Raw genomic sequence first — 17,922 nt, 5'->3', positions numbered from 1 at the left:
ACGAAATGCTCTGGGCAGATCCTGCTGCAAGTGAGGTGAAAGGTGAAGTTATATTTCCATCAAGGCCTTATCCTCAAGACATCATTCAAAGCTTCCTCTCCGCCTTCCCCCCAACCACCCAGCGCCCCCCCACCCCCCCTCTCTCTCTCAAATTGCAAGGGATAGTCAACATTTAATATCTCGGTACTAGTGGAAGCAATTCTCATTGCCAAAAACTTTCTTAAAACATAAAATAACATACTCTCTGCCATATCAAATTCAAAAGTTTGGTACAAGCACTTTCAGGGCAAGAAGGCATTTTCTAAAGCAAGATAGAACCAATATTGGGGCTGTGTAAACCAACTACAATCCCAATAAATCATCAGACACTACAAGAATGCTGGGGTACCTTCAAAAACAAAATGTTCAATTCTCATACCTTCATAGTTTGTTTAAGTGCCCGGCAGATCGCATACAAGTATAATCAATGTTTCCATTACCAATGAACCTTCAGATGCAAATATTAATAGACCTCGTTCTATTTTAGGATTTACTCACTAATGCAGCAATAGAACTATCAGTCTAATCCAAACCATCGCTTCAACAAATTCTAAATTAGCATTTGTTTTAGAGTATGTTGGCCTTTGCATAAGTATGGATGGGCACGCAGGATATTGTAAATGCTAAGTCACGGATTAGAAAATTGTACAAACTGTGTTCAGACTACAGAGGAAAATTACATCTTTATATTTACATGATGCTGTGGAAGGGGTAGCCACTTCTGAAATGTTACTAAGGTGGTGAAAACTAAAGTCAAAAAAGTCAAGTTAATGTCAAATTAAACTTCACCAAACTTGGTAATCAAATCTCACAGGTGGCCAGTGTTCAGAATCAAGTAGCTTCAAAAACTGACTATTCCACTTGGCTGCCACAGACTACTGCAAACTGCATATTTGTGTGGGGTGAGAATCAAACACTAACAGCAATCCTATTTCACACCATTAAAACTCATTTGGCCAACTGTAAAGCAAATCATTGCTCCAGTACGAGTCCACTCTCCTCCTGGAAGAGGAAGAGTGGTGGTTGAAAATCAAGGAGTAATGACAATGAAGTAATAACTTTTTTAAAAAAAATTTTAAAAAAGTACTTCAATCAAATATTGAATGCTACGTTTCAAAAATGGAGGATTTCTCTGGCTTCTGGAAACTTTTCCACCATACAAGTTAAACCCCAAAGCTACTCTCACTGGTAATGCAATTGTAAGGTGATAATTCTATTTTAAGGAAGAAGTCAAAATATGGCATGAGAGTTTGGAAAAAAGCTAGTAACTACCTCCTATATGGTCAGCTCCTAAACATGTTTTTAAAAGCCCAACAATGCTCCAAATACTCCAAAATAACCTCAGCATTGATAAAGACAGTTTAAAGCTCGCGTCAAGTTGTGCAAAGCATCTCCTGAATGCCAAAAGTGACAAGCCATCCATGTAACCATAAGCTGCATTGCAAGGACACTCAGTCCCTCAAAACAGGAGCCTCCAAATCCTGCCGATGAAAAACATCTCAGTTTAGCAATATAAAATTCCAATGCTGAATAAAAAGATGACTAGAATGATATCAGAAAGGAAAGACTTTAGTTGTATAGAGAAGCCGGGTTTGTTTTGCCGAGAGCAGAGAAGGTTAAAGGGAAATTTTGAGGTGTTCAAAATAATGAAAGGCTTTGATAAGAGTGAATAAGGAAAAGCTCTTTCCACTGGAGGCTTATAACCAGAGGACACAGATTTAAAGATAATTGGTAAAAGAACCAGAAGGGATATGGAGATTTTATTTTCTTAAACATAGTGTTTCATGATTTTTTTATCAACACATTTCCAAGCTACCTGACTCTGCAAGTTACAGAGTTAATTTATTGAAAGTCTAAATTTATGTTTCAAAGATTAAAAGTTTTCTTTCAAAAATCGCATTGTATTTTACTGCTGGGATCAATTTAAAGCAGAAAACAAAAATGTTGTCATACCATACAAGTAGTAAACATTTATAGAATCATAGTAAGTTTATGGCACAGAATGAGGCCACTTGGCCAATCGTGTCTGCAATGCTGCCTGTGACCAGTTAATGGAAGTAATGTCTAAGTTATTCAGAACAATATGAGAATTACAAAAAGCAGTTTTATAAAGGTGTGTTGTTTTCAGGAGCAACTAAAGCACACCTTTAAAGATAGGTTTCTCCACTTCAAATTCAACTATCCAGTATAACAAGATAGTTATTTTTAAACACGGCCCCTTCCTTTTAAGTAAAAAAAAGTACTCCATGATATATGCATACAGGAACCAACATTAAATTGGTGCACAGGGAGTATATAAGGTTGCTGAAGAGAGACTGCTGCAATGGTAACAGTTCAGGCAGCTTGGAAGGGTTTTGGTTCCTTCACCAGTTAAAAAAAAACACATACATTTCTCCAACTGGATACGGTCATAAATCTGTTGCGATTTTGTGAACATTCACAGACATTTCCAAAAAAATTGGGAGAGAATATAGATGAGCCAAGCCTTCATTTCACTCAATATCATCTCCTTGTTAAATGGTATAGAATCCACTGAACCATAGTTCAGAGTAGGATAATGCCATTCAGCCAACATGACTTATCTAACTTGTTATTTGAGTAATTCAAAACAAATTCTAAATGCCTCGCACTCCTTGACAAATATATCTTTGCTACTTTCCATTAATTCATTAGCATACATTTCAGACAATCTTCAGTCTGGGTACCATTTACAGCATTATCTGGAGCAGGCCATTTAAAAAAATGCACCCTTGTCTTCAAAGCCATATAAGTTCTCAAAGACCCCAATGGAAAAAAGGCATGTGCGATTTACTTTAGCCGAATAGACTCCATTACTCATTGTATGTTGCATCAGAAGCAGAGGAATCCCATAAATAATAGATCATGTTTGAAAATATTGCTAGGTCCAGCACTTTCAAGATTCAGGTTGACTGTGTTCTTGCATTTGCCAATCTGGCTTTTTTGTCCATCCAATCAAGCTATTCACAGCTGACTGTTTCCAAGGGAAGTTTCTCAAAGCCACAGCTACCAAATAAAAGGTGCGTGACCAGATTATTTGCAGGAAGTTGTGTAAAAACTATATTCTAGATAATGTATTCTTCCCAAAAGAAATGTCTTCCTGCCTTTATTAAAGATGCATCATATCTATACTAAGCAACCATCACTGCACACTCCAAAATGGTGACAATTAATCATGGAATACCATCTCCAGTTTAAAAAACAGACACCAGCGTATTGTATAAAAGGTGTGTTTATTCAATAATCGATACAGACCAAATGCAATTTTTCTGCCTCTCAGTAAAACCGACTTTAAACCGAGGTACTTGCCAACACTGGATTCGCTGGTACTGTATAGTGGGTATTTTGGCACATTAAAATGTTCATTTAAAAAAAAGGGAAAAAGTTAAAAACAGCTGAAAAAATAAAATTATATTTAAAGGCAAAGACGAGGAATGGTATATTAATTTAAATCTTGCCATATAATAATAATAAAACAATCAATCACTCGTCTAATTCTTGCTGCGGAGTTTAACTAGGAGAGCCAGCACTTCACTTGATGCTTTTAGCAAATACGAATGAGACACTTGCACAGAAACAGCTTGTATATTTTGTACACCCCTCTGAAGGAAAAAAAAAAAAACAGGAAAGCCCGGAATCGACCATTAAGATAAAACTCACGCACCTGGGCCTCCGAAGAGTATTGAAAGTCTGCTACATGAATAAAGTGAGTGTTTAATTACAGAAAACATTCAACAGGTTTAAGCATCGCACACCAACTATACCCACTATACAGCATCGGTCGAACACTATTCAAAGGCGGCTGAAACCTCTGGTTACTTGCAGAAAAGAAAGTTAGCTCTCGTATCTCAACTATTCAGAGGGACAACAGTACAAAACAGTTTCAGCAGTGCCATTCAACATTCGTATCTCCTGAGGTAACGAGACAAACAATTTCACCTACTTTGGTTGGTAGTCCAGCTTTGATCCCAAACACTGCAGAAAAGAAATTAAAACAGGAAAAAAACAAAAGTTTTAGATGGGACTGCTGTTTAAACTCATAACCTCCGACATACGATTATTTTTTCCCTTTTTTGTATTGTCATAACCATCACATGGCTTGTCAGAACACACTGAGCCTAGTAACTGGAAACTCTGTAGATAAACAAAATCCGCAGACAGCACTATGCACTGTAAAAAAAAAAGTAATGAACACAAAGTCGCACTGCTTAAATAGTCCATCCAGATTATACTGTTGTGACTTAGTGAAGGGCCCGGTTTTCCCGATTACAGGGGAATTCACCCAACCTTTTTTTTTAAATATACCATGGCATCGCCCTGTTCTCCTCTTATTAGCAGTGAAGGAGACACACTAGATTTATAGGACCAACGCAGAGAAACCGTTCAGCAAACAGGGCCCTCACACGGCAACAGTGAAACCCTGTTTGATTGGATACATCAGAATGTTACTGTATCTTTTCTTACATAGTGAAGGAGTTTGGCGAGGACAGCCTTGCAGCTAATGGGTACACACAGCGCCCCCCCCACCCCCCCCTTTACAGTAGTATCATTCGGAAAGCTGGACGCACACTTGTGCACGTGTTTTCTAAACAACATCGATAAGTTTTTTTTGTCTATTTGTTCATTCCTATATTGTGGGTTAAATGTAAGGCAGACTTCTGTCCATCTGTGTTCGTCCATCCATTCAAGGCATTGACTGAATGATTCGCTCACTCACTGGGTCACACATGCAGAAAGACCGTGCACCAAGAACCTGGCCGAAACACTACGGTGCCACGTAACTCATGGAAAACAGTTTCGTAGTACTTTCAAGAGTCAGGATATCCAGCATCAGGAGCCCTCAGAAGAGATTCTCTTCAAATATTGCCATTAAGTCGCTCTGAAAATTCATGTCAATTGTAGCCGCCATCTAAAGCACAGGAAAGAAAAGTATGCAAGACAACATTAGTTTACACTGCTTCATTCTATTCTCCTATCCTTCCCTGAAATTTCAAATTATGGCAGACTGCACTGGTACACCACAGCCAAATTTTTGTCAAATAAAAGTATGATGGTCAGAGTCACATTTATGGAGTTTTTTTAATTCATTCTGGGGATACAGGTTTTGCTGGCAAGGCCAGCATTTATTGCTTATCCCCAATTCTCGAGGTGGTGCTAGGTCAGAGCTTAACCACAATCTCACTGAATGGTGCGGGACAGGCTCAAGTGGCTAAATAACCTGTTTCTACGTTCCTAAGTAGCGCAGGAGTCGCTCAGTAATGCAGTAACTTCACAAATCTGGGGCACGTTGCTTTTGGGAGTGGTGTATGCACCAGAAACTGGGATTCAGGTTACTCCACACTGCTCTTCCAAGCTCAAGAGCACCCAATGGAAGAGACCTGCCGGAATAGTGTGGGATGCATTAAGACTGGAAAGAGGGGGAACATTTCATGACAAGAGGCAAAAAAAAATGCTTCCTAATAAAACAACCTGAGCATCGACCATTTTCTCAGCAATGCAACACTACTGATGGCTCCAGGAAAAACTGAATCATTTTGCCAACAATGAAACCAAAGAGTAATTTATTATGAAATAGTCTGAACTGTCCTGTTTCTTATGCAGAATTGTCAGTGTGACAGATTGACCAGCCTATCAAGTTGATAAATCATAGTTATAAAAAATCTCCTTAACACTTGCAAGAAAAACATTCCCACCCATTTCAATGAACACAACAAACACAAACCCTGTCAATGATTTGGAATAGAAGCACTATCCCATCCATTTTAAAAATCAGACCTCACACCCATCCCCCTACTAGTGTCACACACTCCTGGCCTACTCTTCAGATCAACTTACCAAACCATGCTCTTGGTTTGGCCATCTATTTTAATGTGACAATGCAGAGTGAACTGCTCCCACCACACAATTGCTTGGTGTGTTGTTACAACTACTGTGCAACCTGAAATTTTAAAATGAGCCTCGGAAAGATTGTTGTAATTAACGTGGTGGAAATTTGTTCCACACCTTGAAGCAAATGGTGTGCACATTGTCTGTAGCTCCTGTTTTAAGATGAAGCATTATGGGGAAATTGTGGAAATTTGAAGTCACTACAAGTGAAAGCTCGTGCGAAAATGAAATAAGAGTTGTACAAAATGCAAGACAAAGCAGCTCGCACTTGGCCCAATTCTGAAGAAACATTTCACACCTTCCTTCCCATCCACCTTGTCAAAATTTCCCAAGCTTGGTTACATTGTTCTACAAGGTTAATATTTCATTTTGAAACTCCAAAAGTGCTCCCTTAAAGGTCTTAGACATTACGCTTGGCCAAGATGAAATTCAGATTTCAATGCATTTAAAGAACAAGAAAGAGTCAGCAGCAGCCAATTTAAAAACAAACCTTGGAAGAATTATTTTCTTCATCTTTGACAGGCACTGACACACTCAAGGTTTCTATTTCATGGGTGCTGAGAGCCTTTCAGTTTCCTTTCCTCAGTGGTTAATGGTCTGGTCAGTGACTACTGAAAGGCCACTTAGCAATGGAGATGTTGGGAAAATTGAACCCTGTCCCAGACTTGTACAATGTCCAGACTCTGTATTTCACAGGAGGGGTCAATGGATAATCAGGAACAGGAACACAAGCTAATTTTTATTCTACTTCCTAGCCCAGAAGTACCCAAGTCCCAACTGCAGTTGGCTTAACTACTGCCCACTCTGAGACCAAGTCAGTACAAACTGACTTATATCAAAGAAGCTCCAAGAAGCTGAATTAAGACTGGCCCCCATTTGGAAGATACATTGGAAACTTACCGCTTCCTTCCGCCTTCGTTCCTGTTCTCTCTTCCTTGCCAGCTCTCGCTGCTGATCCAGCATTGACTGTGAGGTTGGCTGAGAGCTCTGTTGTTGTTGTTGTTGTTGCTGCTGCTGCTGCTGTTGATGTTGCTGCTGCCTTCTCACCTCTTCGTGAGCTCTCCGAGCACACTCCAAAGCATCCTCCTCATCTCGACCTCTGCAATCAGGGGCAAAACATGGTCAAAACCAGGCTAACCTCTGTTGAGTTCTCACTGTCCTCGATCGCAGTTGTTGTGGATATCAAATTATCATATACCTGACCAATAGTGTAAACAATAGCCCAGGGTTTGCTAAGCAGGGCATCTAGCAGTCTGCCATCAGACTTGCATTGCATGTTTGGGTTTTAAGTTTCCGTGGGGCAGACAACTGAAAACTTGAGCTGATAACATCAGTGAGGGAAAGCAGGCACCCAACTTTTTTATTCCTTCCTGGGATGCAAGCACCTGTGGTAAGACCAGCATTTATTGCCTACCCTCGATTGCCCTTGAGAAGGTGGTGGTGAGCCACCTTGTTGAAACGCTGCAAGTCCATCCAGTATAGGTGCTGTTAGGGAGGGACTTCCAGGATTTTGACCCAACAGCTCAACCAGATTGAAGAACTACAAAATTAACAGCACTGAAGTGTAATGAATCAGTGAATTAATTGTTAAATTAGGTATAGAGGAGAAATAAAAGATAGATTAAAAAGCAAGAAAGATTGAATTGAGGAGAAAGTAAAATGCTTTCATTTTAAATTTTTTTTTAAATCACCAACAATGAAAGCATGAAAATTTGACTCCACACATTAAGAGTAAATTTTTAGTGACAGAGAAGTTGATTGGCAGTATCTAACAAATCACATTAAAAGGGTACTCAGACTGGAACAGAAAGAAAACTTGGTAGCGAGTTTAGTTTATCTACCACACGAATGCCACAACTTCACACTATTCAATGGCAAGGCAGACAGCACAATGCTGCTTTCGGGAAGCTAACAGGAGAGTGGCACAACTCATAGAAGAACTTTTGAAATTGAGTTTAACCGCGAGTCTGACACCTTGCCTGAAGTTGCTGTACTGCTTGCACATAAAGATCGGGTGCCATTAGCCTCATCCTTGTTTTGATAGGAAAATCTGGGCCAACATATTCCAAATCTCCAGCTGCACCCTCTGATAAAGGGCTGCAGGTCAGTACTGCACTTGAAGGGGCAGCTCAAGCCATCAATGAGTACTTATTAACTCATGGCAGGAAAGGTTGCTGATGAGACAGATTTTTTTTTCACTTCGACAGCTGTTGCTTGGTGCCCTTCAGAACCAAAAACCCCTCTGATCTGCAAGTTTTCCTGGCACCAGATAGTGCGAAAGATTCATCTATTCACCGGAGAGTGCGCTCTCAGGTGACAAGTGCAAACAATGGAAATAAGCACTTGCAGCCAAATGTAGGAACTACACGTACATTATTGTTCACATTTGGCGATGTAATTGAGACAAAACACAGGTTTGATAATTCTTTGAAGCTAAGAGCTAGACTTGCCTTTGCCTCTCCTGCTCCATTCGGAGACGCTCTTTTTCAGCTGCCTCCTGTTGCATTTTACGGAACTCCTCCTGTGCTTTCAGTGCCTTTTCTCGTTCCTCCTTCTCGCGTGCTGCCCGCCGAAATTGCTCAAAGCTGTCGCTCGACGATTTTGCCGTGGATGAGGGAGTAGAAGGAGTCTTCTTAACCAGACTTGCCCAAGAGCCCATGTTCTTGATCTTGAGATCCTAAAGCACACATATTCACAAAAGAACATGGAACACCATGTAGGATTCTCAAGGTGTAACGAACTCAAAGACACTTAACAATAATGAGAAGATAGTGTTTTTATTCAATTTAAGGTTACTAAAGAGAAGAAATTTCAAAAACATAAGCTGAAGTTAAGTTTTCAAACATTTTTCTTAAAAAATCATAACATGATAATCATTCACACGGATAACTAAGCATCTCATTCATTAATGCTTAGATTTGAAAGACAACTGGTTGGGGTGGAGAAAAAACCAAAATGCAATGAGACAAGTTATAAAAATAAATACATATCAGAAGGTAAATAAAAGTTCCATAATGGCCTTAAGAGTATAAAAGGCACTTTAGTGTAATGCTATTCAAGGGCAGAAAGTCCTAGTTCTAGTCTATGTTGTAAGCTTATTGGGGTCAGGGGCCATTTGGGATACTGTAGTCAGCCCCATAGCTCCTGGGCGAGGAAAAGGAAATGGAAAAAAAAATACAGGGATTCCAATTGCTATTTGGCAAACCTTGCTGGATAGTGTGTGGGTGATAACCATCAGGCCAGACTCATATGAAGAATGGTCAATCAGTCATCACTTGCTCAACTACATTTGGGGGGGGGGAGCGGAGGAGAAAGAAAAGGCTAGCGGCACACCAGCTAATGCATGAACTCACTCACCTTTTTGGGAGCAACAGGAGTTTTGGGCGTTTGTTGTTTCTGCTTGTCTTTGTCCTGAGGAGAAGGCTGCGTGCCATGTTCTGGAGGGCGAATCACTGGCCCAGCAACTTCCATGTGTTTCATCTCTGGTCCTGGCGGAGGAAAGTACAGGGATTGTTCAAATTTGTCCTGCAGTTGAATGGCAGCTATCAACATTTGTCCAGCACAATAAGACCCAACATTACTGGTTTTAGAAAATGGCTGAAGGCGCGGATTTATTTTAAGGGCTGCACTAGAACCCTAACTCAATTTACTGGCAGAACGGAGGCATCCGAAGTACAAAATGCAAGGCCATAAAAATTCCACAAATAAAAGGCTGGGACCTTTTGAAATTTAAGTTCCAGATGGTGTAACCATTTTAAACTTGATATTGGTACACAAGATTAGCTCTAACATGTTATGTTTTGAGCAAAGACTGGATCAACGCTGTATCTTAAACCACCCTTCCTCCCCACGCCCAACGACTGGTAAAATATACATGCAAGTGAATATATAGAAGACTGAATACAAATAGTTGCTTATTAGTTCAGAACTTGAGTATTGCAGTAAAAAGACATGGTGTTGAAGCTTTTCATCTTGTACTCATCAGGACAGACGCAAGAATGCCAAAATTTTAAAGGGAGCAACAATTTACACTCCATGAGAAACAGCAATGCCTCCACCAGAACCCGACTTGTCAACCAATCGGCACCTTTTCTCTTGCAGTGTGAATTGTTACTCCCTTTGAAATGTGGCATTCTTGTGTCTGCCCTGACAACTGCAAGATGAAAATTTTCGACAGCATGTCTCTTTTTACAGCAATACTCAGGACTGGAATAGTTAGAACATTGTGTCCTGTTACAAATCTTGTGCATCCTTACATTTGCCCTTGTACTTCATTTATTCTGTCACGCCTGATGATCACGCTTTCATGTCAACATTTAAACTTCCTTAGAATGGAAATTCAATGAGAGACATCAAAGGATGATACCAGAACTGAGGGGTTCTAACTATCAGGAAAGATTGGAAAAAAATCAGACTCAGAAGTGAGACTACTACCACATGATGTGTGCTGGATCCATCTAGCCAAGACGACAAAACCCAAAAGCCCTTTCAGTTGCACTCACTCCCCAGTGGTTTAAAGTATCCTTAAATGATATGTATGCAGCTTTGAGAGATCTTGATCGGTGTGTCATTCACTGGTTGATGTCACAATTCCACAAAGCAATCTTACTACTGAAAGGTGAGTGGAAAGGGATGGCAAGTCTCCTTATTTAAGGAGGGATATACTTGCACTGGAGGCAGTTCAGAGAAGGTTCAGTGGGTTGATTCGTGGGATGAAAGGTTGGGCGTATACTCATTGGAGTTTAGAAGAATTAAGAGGTGATATTGAAACGTAAGACTCTCAGGAGGCTTGACAGGGTAGATGCTGAGAGCATGTTTTTTTTTGCAGGGGAATCTTGAACTCAGTGGTACAGTTTCAGAGTAAGGGGTCTTCTATTTAAGATGGAGATGAGGAGAAATTTCCTCTCTCAAAGTGTCATAGATGCTTGGAATTCTCTACCCAGAAAGCAATGGAGGCTGAGTCACTGAATATATCCAAGGCTAAGTTAGACAGATTTTTGATCTATAAGAGAGTCAAAGGCTATGGGAGGGCAGGCAGGAAAGTGGAGTTGAGGCCACAATCAGATCACAATCAATAATCTTGTGAATAGCGGAGCAAAGTCAAGAGGCTGAATGGCCTACTACTGCTCCTATTTCTTATTTTCTTTTGCTCTTAAATGCATGCCCAGCTGAAAGTAGTAGTCAGGTTAGCGTTTCAGGTAGGACCCTTAACCATAAAACCTTTCAGTTGCTAATTCAGCTACGCTGTAATTTCCTGCATTTTACTGCATTCTGTACTTGATGGTGAGTCTCATACCAGTCTTGCACTTGTCAGTAAATTATCTCACTCCTCCAAGGAAAGGTCAGATCAGAGTAGTACTGCATATTATAGGTGCAGAGAGCAGCACCAGAGTGACAAAACATGGCTTGTGGCACTCCATAGTGCAAGTTCTGATCTCTGCATTGCAGGGAGTTCGGATGCTTCAACAGATGGCGGGACAGTGGGTGGAGAAAGAGGGAAGTAAAGCTATTTCCCTATTAGATCTAGAAATGATATAGGTACAGGGACAAGAAAGGTGATGAAAAACAATAAGCGTCCAAGAGCACAAAGTGCAGCCTTTCTTTCATATTTCCAGAGTCATGAACACATCTGCTAGCCTTTGTTATGATCCCTGTGGAGACCGATAACTTTTAAGAAAGGAATCCCCACAATGCCAATGGAAAGAAAACTGCTGGACAAGATTTCACTTTTTAAGACTTTTACTGTAACAAATCAACTAAAATCGACACAACTCAAACATTAATTAACAGGTCAAGGATATTTCAAATAGAAAGGTAAATTTTGCTTTAAATAGTCGATACAACAAAGATACGCCTCACATAGTTACAAGAACTCGCATTACTTCCCCCACGAATGTGACATCACGTGCAATCTCAGTCTTTCCACCTCAGCCTTCGTTTGAAAGGATCTCTCTCACTTCCCATCCAATTGTTTCAGCTCAAGTCGCATTCACCAGCAGCCATATTCCATCCGAATTTTCTGCACACGGTTGCTACCGACAAGACGCGCGTCCTTGAACCCTCTCTCTTTCGGGTCACGACAGTCCTGATGACATAGCATCCTGAGAAACTTCCTTCTCCGACCCATTTAAACAGTCTGGTGTGCTCTGGTACCACTTCAACAGCAGCAGTGGGTATTGTCCAATCCACAATCCCTCACTCTTCCTGTCTTCAGTGTTCTGTCCTTTCCAACTGTATAACACACAAAGTAACACAATCTCTGCTCTGTTCTCAGAGATCTGCTTCAACACCGGGATCTGTTCGACGGCTGCCAAAATGAAAACTGTTCCATTCGGAGAGAGCCTTGCTTGTTTCTCTTTGCATGAATTCCCAGTCCTCTGAATTGGGTAATAGAACAAACAGGCTGACCCTACCCCACTACAATTAACTTTCTATTTACCCTTTGTGTCTTAGTTGCTCATCCCATAGCAACCCTAGGTCATATGTGCATTTCTTGGAACCTAAGGATACCAATTAGCCTGCTTTCAAACGCTCCCCAGCACATTTTATTCTTAAAGGGACATCACAAAAAAAAAACCCAGACCTCTCCCAGTACATGGTCATCACGCCTTTCAAAGCTGGTGTGAACACTGCAAATTTGTCCCTGACATGGTTCAAGCTTAGACTCCCTTCTGGGCTCAGTGCAAAAGCTGTAAGACAGGATTTTCGTTTATAACAGGCCAACTCACCCAAATTTCAACACAATCATTAAACATTTAAATTAATACTAAAAGGAGAGGGGGTCGCAGCAGGAGGAAGTTATGACATTTAAGATTAAAATATAGTTCTGAGTGTTCATGCGTTTTTTTTTCCCCAAAACTTTCTATTCAATATAAACATTGCTCCATAAGAAGTTTGCTTTCATAGGTATCAGAAAAATATCTGTATTGCTATAGCGCCTTTCATGACCTCAATGCCTCTAAGCACTTTACAATCAATTAAGTACTTTTGTAGTGTAGCCACCATTGTAACGTAAGAAATGCAGCAACCAATCTGTTCACAGAAAACTCCCATAAAACGCATCATGATAGATGAGCAGATCATCTGTTTTAGCAATATTGGTTGAGAAATAAATATAGCCTAGGACCAGGAAGAACACAATTGTTCAGAAAAGAGGAATCCTAGCATTTATATTGTGCCTTATCACTGCCAAACCTTTTCAAAAACAATTAATCATTTGGAAGTAGGGCAACTGCTAAGTTGACAAACATTTCACAAAGCAATGTTCCAAAAACACTGAGATGAATGACCATTCAATCAGTGATATTTGAGGGAAAAACACGAGTTAGGGCACCGAGAGAATGCACACAGGAACAAGGTATTCAGCCCTTTGAGCCTGTTCTGTCATTCAACTGGATCATGGCTGATCTGTATCTTAATTCTATTTACCTTAGCTCCACATCATGTAATACACAGCAAAAATCTAGAAATCTAGGTTTTGAAATTTCCAATTGATGTCCAGCCTCAACAATCTTTGAGGAAAGTGTTCCAGATTTCCACTACACTGTGAGAAAGTGCTTTCTGACATTACCCCTGAATTTTTTTTTCTTCATTCATGGAATGTGGGCGTCACTGGCTAGGCCAGCATTTATTGCCCATCCCTAATTGGCCTGAAAAAGGTGGTGGGTGAGCTGCCTTCTTCAACCGCTGCAGTCCATGTGGTGTAGGTACACACCCACAGTGCTGTTAGGGAGGGAGTTCCAGAATTTCCCAGACCAAGCTCTAATTTTAAGATTGCGCTTCCTTGTTCTGGAGGGAGTTTATACTTAAAGCATCTAAAGAATTTCTTGCTCCTCTGGAGAGTGCCATATGATCTCCAGTGGCTATTAATTTTCAGGAATTCCATTGTTTACTTACTGTGCCCAAGATGTGGAGGTGGTTTGCCTCCCTCCCTCTGCTTTGATGGCTCCTGGCGCATTGAAGGGCTAAACGCCTCATTTCGGATTGCCGGTGAAGAGTGACTCTTCTCTTCTTTCACATTCACCATCGGCTGCGATTGCACTATTGAGGGAGTTCGGGGCTCCTATAAGACAATAAATCTTCATTAGAGCACACCAATCCAACCCAGGCTATTGAGATCTCCACAACTATTTAACCGTAAAGCTCGTGAAATGTTTTAATGTTTAAGTGTCTTAGTGTCTCAACCTGTTCCTCATGGGCACAGTCCAATGGGCGCTCCTAAAGGCACTAAGTTGCAGTACCAACCAGAAAAGAATGGCTTTTGGAGGAAATTAGGACGGTGGAGGCCCCCCCCCCTTCTGGTTACTTTTTTCTTAATATTCAAATCAGAGTAACTATAGAAGAAACTTTGTTCTATACCCTGACAGTTTATACTTGACATGGACTGCCAGACTTGCTAAAGTGAAGCGTTTCATTACCCAGTTTTAACCTCCCTTAATATATTCCCAGAAATAGGCATCCAGTCAAACCAAAGCTCAAACACAGCATTTTTCTGAAAGACAATGATAAAGTCCCTTTCTATTGCTCACAAGGCAGGACAATGCATTTGAATAAACCACCAGGCTCCAAGCATTGGAGGTCTGTGCGACCAAGACTCTTGACTGGCAAGTTGCTCCCAGGCAAAACAGGAAGATTCAGAAGGCAAATCACACCAGGCCATCTTTTACACTGCAGTGAATGACATGGAAAGTGGTCATTTATTGACATTTACTGCACAGTAGAAGTGGAGGGGAGGGAATTAAGAGTTAAAAACAGAGATGGGCAGAGAAATTGAATGCTGCATATTCATGTAGTCAAGGCAAGTTTCTGACAATTTGTCAGGTTGCAAGTTACTCTTATCGCAACCACTCCAGATAAAAGGATAACATGTAAATTTCTCAATGAATTTTCAGTTATTGTCTACATACTATATTTACACCTGACATTCTGAATAATGTTGCATGAGAATTATCAATATTAATTTGATTATCCAGTTACAATTTAACTATAGATTTAGAACTTGAGGGTCATGACCACTAAAACCTTAACTTGTTTCAGAAAAATTTGAATTTTGTCTCACTCCCATCATTAGAATCTTACAAAATGATTAAAAGTACGCAATAAAGCATACAGTGGAAAATCCTACCAGTTAAATGAGTACATCTTTACAGCAAAACGAATAGGAACTGACTGCATTTAAATTATTTCCCTGCAGTCTAACATTTGAACTGTTCCATTCGGCTGTGGCAGAAGGCTTCATTAACATACAGCAGCTTCAGGGAAAATGCAGCAGATATCTATAGTAACAGTCCCATGGGATGATGGTTCCCAAATGCCACCCATTTCAGACATGGTAGGTTGTGTGGGGGATGGGAAGAGAGGGAGCGGAGGCATTAACAGGCTGGCTCCATTTTCAGCATAGCCATCCCTGTTGGGTGCACACAGCCTTGTTGAGTCTTACTCCCTGGAAAAGGTCCAGCAAAGCTTTTGCTACTGGTTATGTAAATTGTGATTATCACTACCAACACTGTTGCACCTGACATTCATAATGCACCAGTGTTGACAGATACTTCACAAACAAAGGCGCCCCCCCCCCACCACCCCCCCCAACCCCTGCTGATCCCCAATGCTTCAGCTGGTTAGGGCAATGAATAGATGAGCCGTATAAACCACAAATGGCCTTAGGCTTGATCCTGAGTCTGTGCTGATCTCTGAGGGGGAATTAGCAGAGGAGTAAGACTGGTTTAGGGCTTCCGCTACTAATTGCTATCCAGTGAATCCTCCCTGAAAGTGTACACGCCATTCTTGTCAGGTCATAATATGATCTAGGCTCAAGTATGGTTTTCTTGTGGTTAATTGTGAGACAATGCTCACGTGTCTAGGTGCACACAATTTAAACTGAGTGCATTTCCGCATCCCCCCAACATCCATATGTCTGCAAGGAGAAAATATATTCAGAATACTGGCAGGGAAAGGTTGGAAAAAATAAATGCTTTCAGAAATATTGATGCACTTACCAGGCTTGAGTGGAATAGACTACACACAGTCGCATGTTACATTGTACTAAAGTGACTAATTCCAGTTTTGTTTACCTGCTTCTTAGTCTGCACAGTTCTTGGTGGTGACTGGACAAGGGATGGAAATTGTGGCAGCGGTGGGGAATGCATCAAGAGCGGGGAGGGCACATCTGCCAAATGAGCTGAGAGAAAAAGAGTATCAAAAATCAAAAGAGTCAAAAACAACTTTCCATTGAAACAATCAGTTTGTATGAATTTTGACTCCCTTCTCCCTGAATTACAAGTAAAGTGTGTTTCTGCAGTTGTGTACACAAGCAAGCTTCTGCAGGGTGAACACCTTGCAACCAGACATCTTTACAACAGAATAAGCCCAACTTTCATACACAAAACCCATGTGTTAATTAATACCACACCTGCCCATGTGAACAAAATTCACTCTTCCTGCAGAAGAGCCATTGTATTTACAGCATTTTCTGTTCATGGTTCAATGAAACATACGATTTAGAGAATCATACATCAAGGAGGCATTTGGCCCATTGTGCCTGTGCCAACGCTTGAAAAGAACTTTCTAGTTAGTTCCACTTCTCCTACTCCTTTCACATAGCCCCGAATTTTTTCATTTTCAAGTATATATCCAATTCCATTTTGAAATTTGCTCAATATATTCATTAACAAACAGAACATGAAAGATGCCGACACTCCAGGCCTCCTCCCAAGTATTTCCACATCTGTCATGCACAATTGGCAGAGATATTGTAGGCTTTTGCAAAACTTCTTACCTGTGGAATAGGGGTCAGGCTTCGGCTGTCGTGGCGAGTGGTGGTGCTGGATGACTTGCTGGGGTTTCGCCTGCTGGGGAGGCTGGTGCTGTGGTTGCTGTGGCTGTGGTTGCTGAATGTGGGGTGGAAACTGCATAGATTGCATATGAAGTGGCCTGGGTTGATGCTGCTGCGGCACCTGCTGCTGTGGTAGAGGCTGAGGTTGGGGATGCGGCGGAGGCTGGGTGAGGGGCAGTGGCTGGGGTTGTGTATGAGCTGGCTGGGGTTGGCTGTGGACTGGCTGGGGTTGGGGTTGGGATGAGGTCTGGACTGTTGAGAGGAGTGGGGTTTGATTCTGGGCCTTCTGTAGCTGCTGCAGGTACAGATGCATTTGACTAGGATGTAAGGGAATCGAGAGACGAGGTGGTGGCTCCTCTTCTTCCAACATTGCTGGCGGCTGCGTCATCTGTGGTGGCTGTAGTATAGGTTGTGGGACCATGGGCGGGGACTGTGCAAGAGGCCGCGGTTGTTTCGGAGGTAGTGGTGCGGCTTTCCCGCTGGGTCTGGATGGCTGTTGAGGCAGACTACTGTGCAAAGCTATAAGGAAAGATGTCACAAAAGGGGAGACCATTATTACATTGTTCTTTTCAAAAACAAGTTCAGTATACAGTAGAATCTCAAATAGTTATGGATGCGGATCATCTAAATACATTCAAAGAACCTCATGTCACCTCACTCTTACAGTATCCAGCTGTTTCTTAAATGATGCCAGGGTATTGTAACCCACTACTCTACCTGGAATTCTACTCTATAAGTTGATCGCTCCCAATGTCAAGAATAATTTCCTATCAACTTTAAATTGCCCTCAGAAAGCCACTTTTCTAAGCTGAAGAGCCCCCCACATTTGTTCATAATTCAACCCTTTGTCATCATTTTCTACATTGCCTCCATTCCCATTCCATCCCAATCTCTTCAAGGAAGAGGAATTGAACCTTAGCAAGTAGCTTTCTTTTCACATTTCTTCTAGAGGCTCTGAGCAGCACAGGTTAATAGGAATGAGAAACAGCAGCACAGTGTGTAGAGAAAGCAAGGATAAGCAATCTATTAAAAAATCAGCAAGGTAGGTGCCAATACATTGGTTAATGTTCGTAAATATGTACCCATCAAATCATTTATTTAGCATATAGTATGGCGAAAATAACAAAGGAAAAGAAAAGCACACTTAA

The 17,922-nt window shown here is 41.1% G+C and overlaps 1 protein-coding gene across 6 annotated transcripts in view; it reads right to left on the bottom strand.

Annotated features, from left to right (window-relative positions):
- Positions 1-3,273: 3,273 nt before the first annotated feature.
- brd4 (bromodomain containing 4) overlaps positions 3,274-17,922 on the bottom strand; it is a 171,865-nt gene continuing 157,216 nt past the window's right edge. For 5 of the 6 annotated variants that reach the window (XM_041177092.1, XM_041177091.1, XM_041177090.1 and 2 more), the window contains 7 exons: positions 16,718-17,293; positions 16,014-16,120; positions 13,840-14,005; positions 9,301-9,431; positions 8,394-8,620; positions 6,844-7,042; positions 3,274-4,966 (listed from right to left, as the gene is read on the bottom strand). In XM_041177092.1, the coding sequence (XP_041033026.1) occupies positions 4,898-4,966; positions 6,844-7,042; positions 8,394-8,620; positions 9,301-9,431; positions 13,840-14,005; positions 16,014-16,120; positions 16,718-17,293 (1,475 nt within the window). In that variant the 3' untranslated portion in view covers positions 3,274-4,897. Of the gene's footprint in view, positions 4,967-6,843; positions 7,043-8,393; positions 8,621-9,300; positions 9,432-10,884; positions 12,175-13,839; positions 14,006-16,013; positions 16,121-16,717; positions 17,294-17,922 lie in introns of those variants that run through there. The other variant, XM_041177094.1, reaches the window with a different exon arrangement.

Source organism: Carcharodon carcharias, chromosome 30, assembly GCF_017639515.1.
Source record: "Carcharodon carcharias isolate sCarCar2 chromosome 30, sCarCar2.pri, whole genome shotgun sequence".
NCBI lineage: Eukaryota > Metazoa > Chordata > Chondrichthyes > Lamniformes > Lamnidae > Carcharodon > Carcharodon carcharias.
Note: the sequence above shows the minus strand (reverse complement) of the source record. Positions and strands in the feature narration are given on the sequence as shown.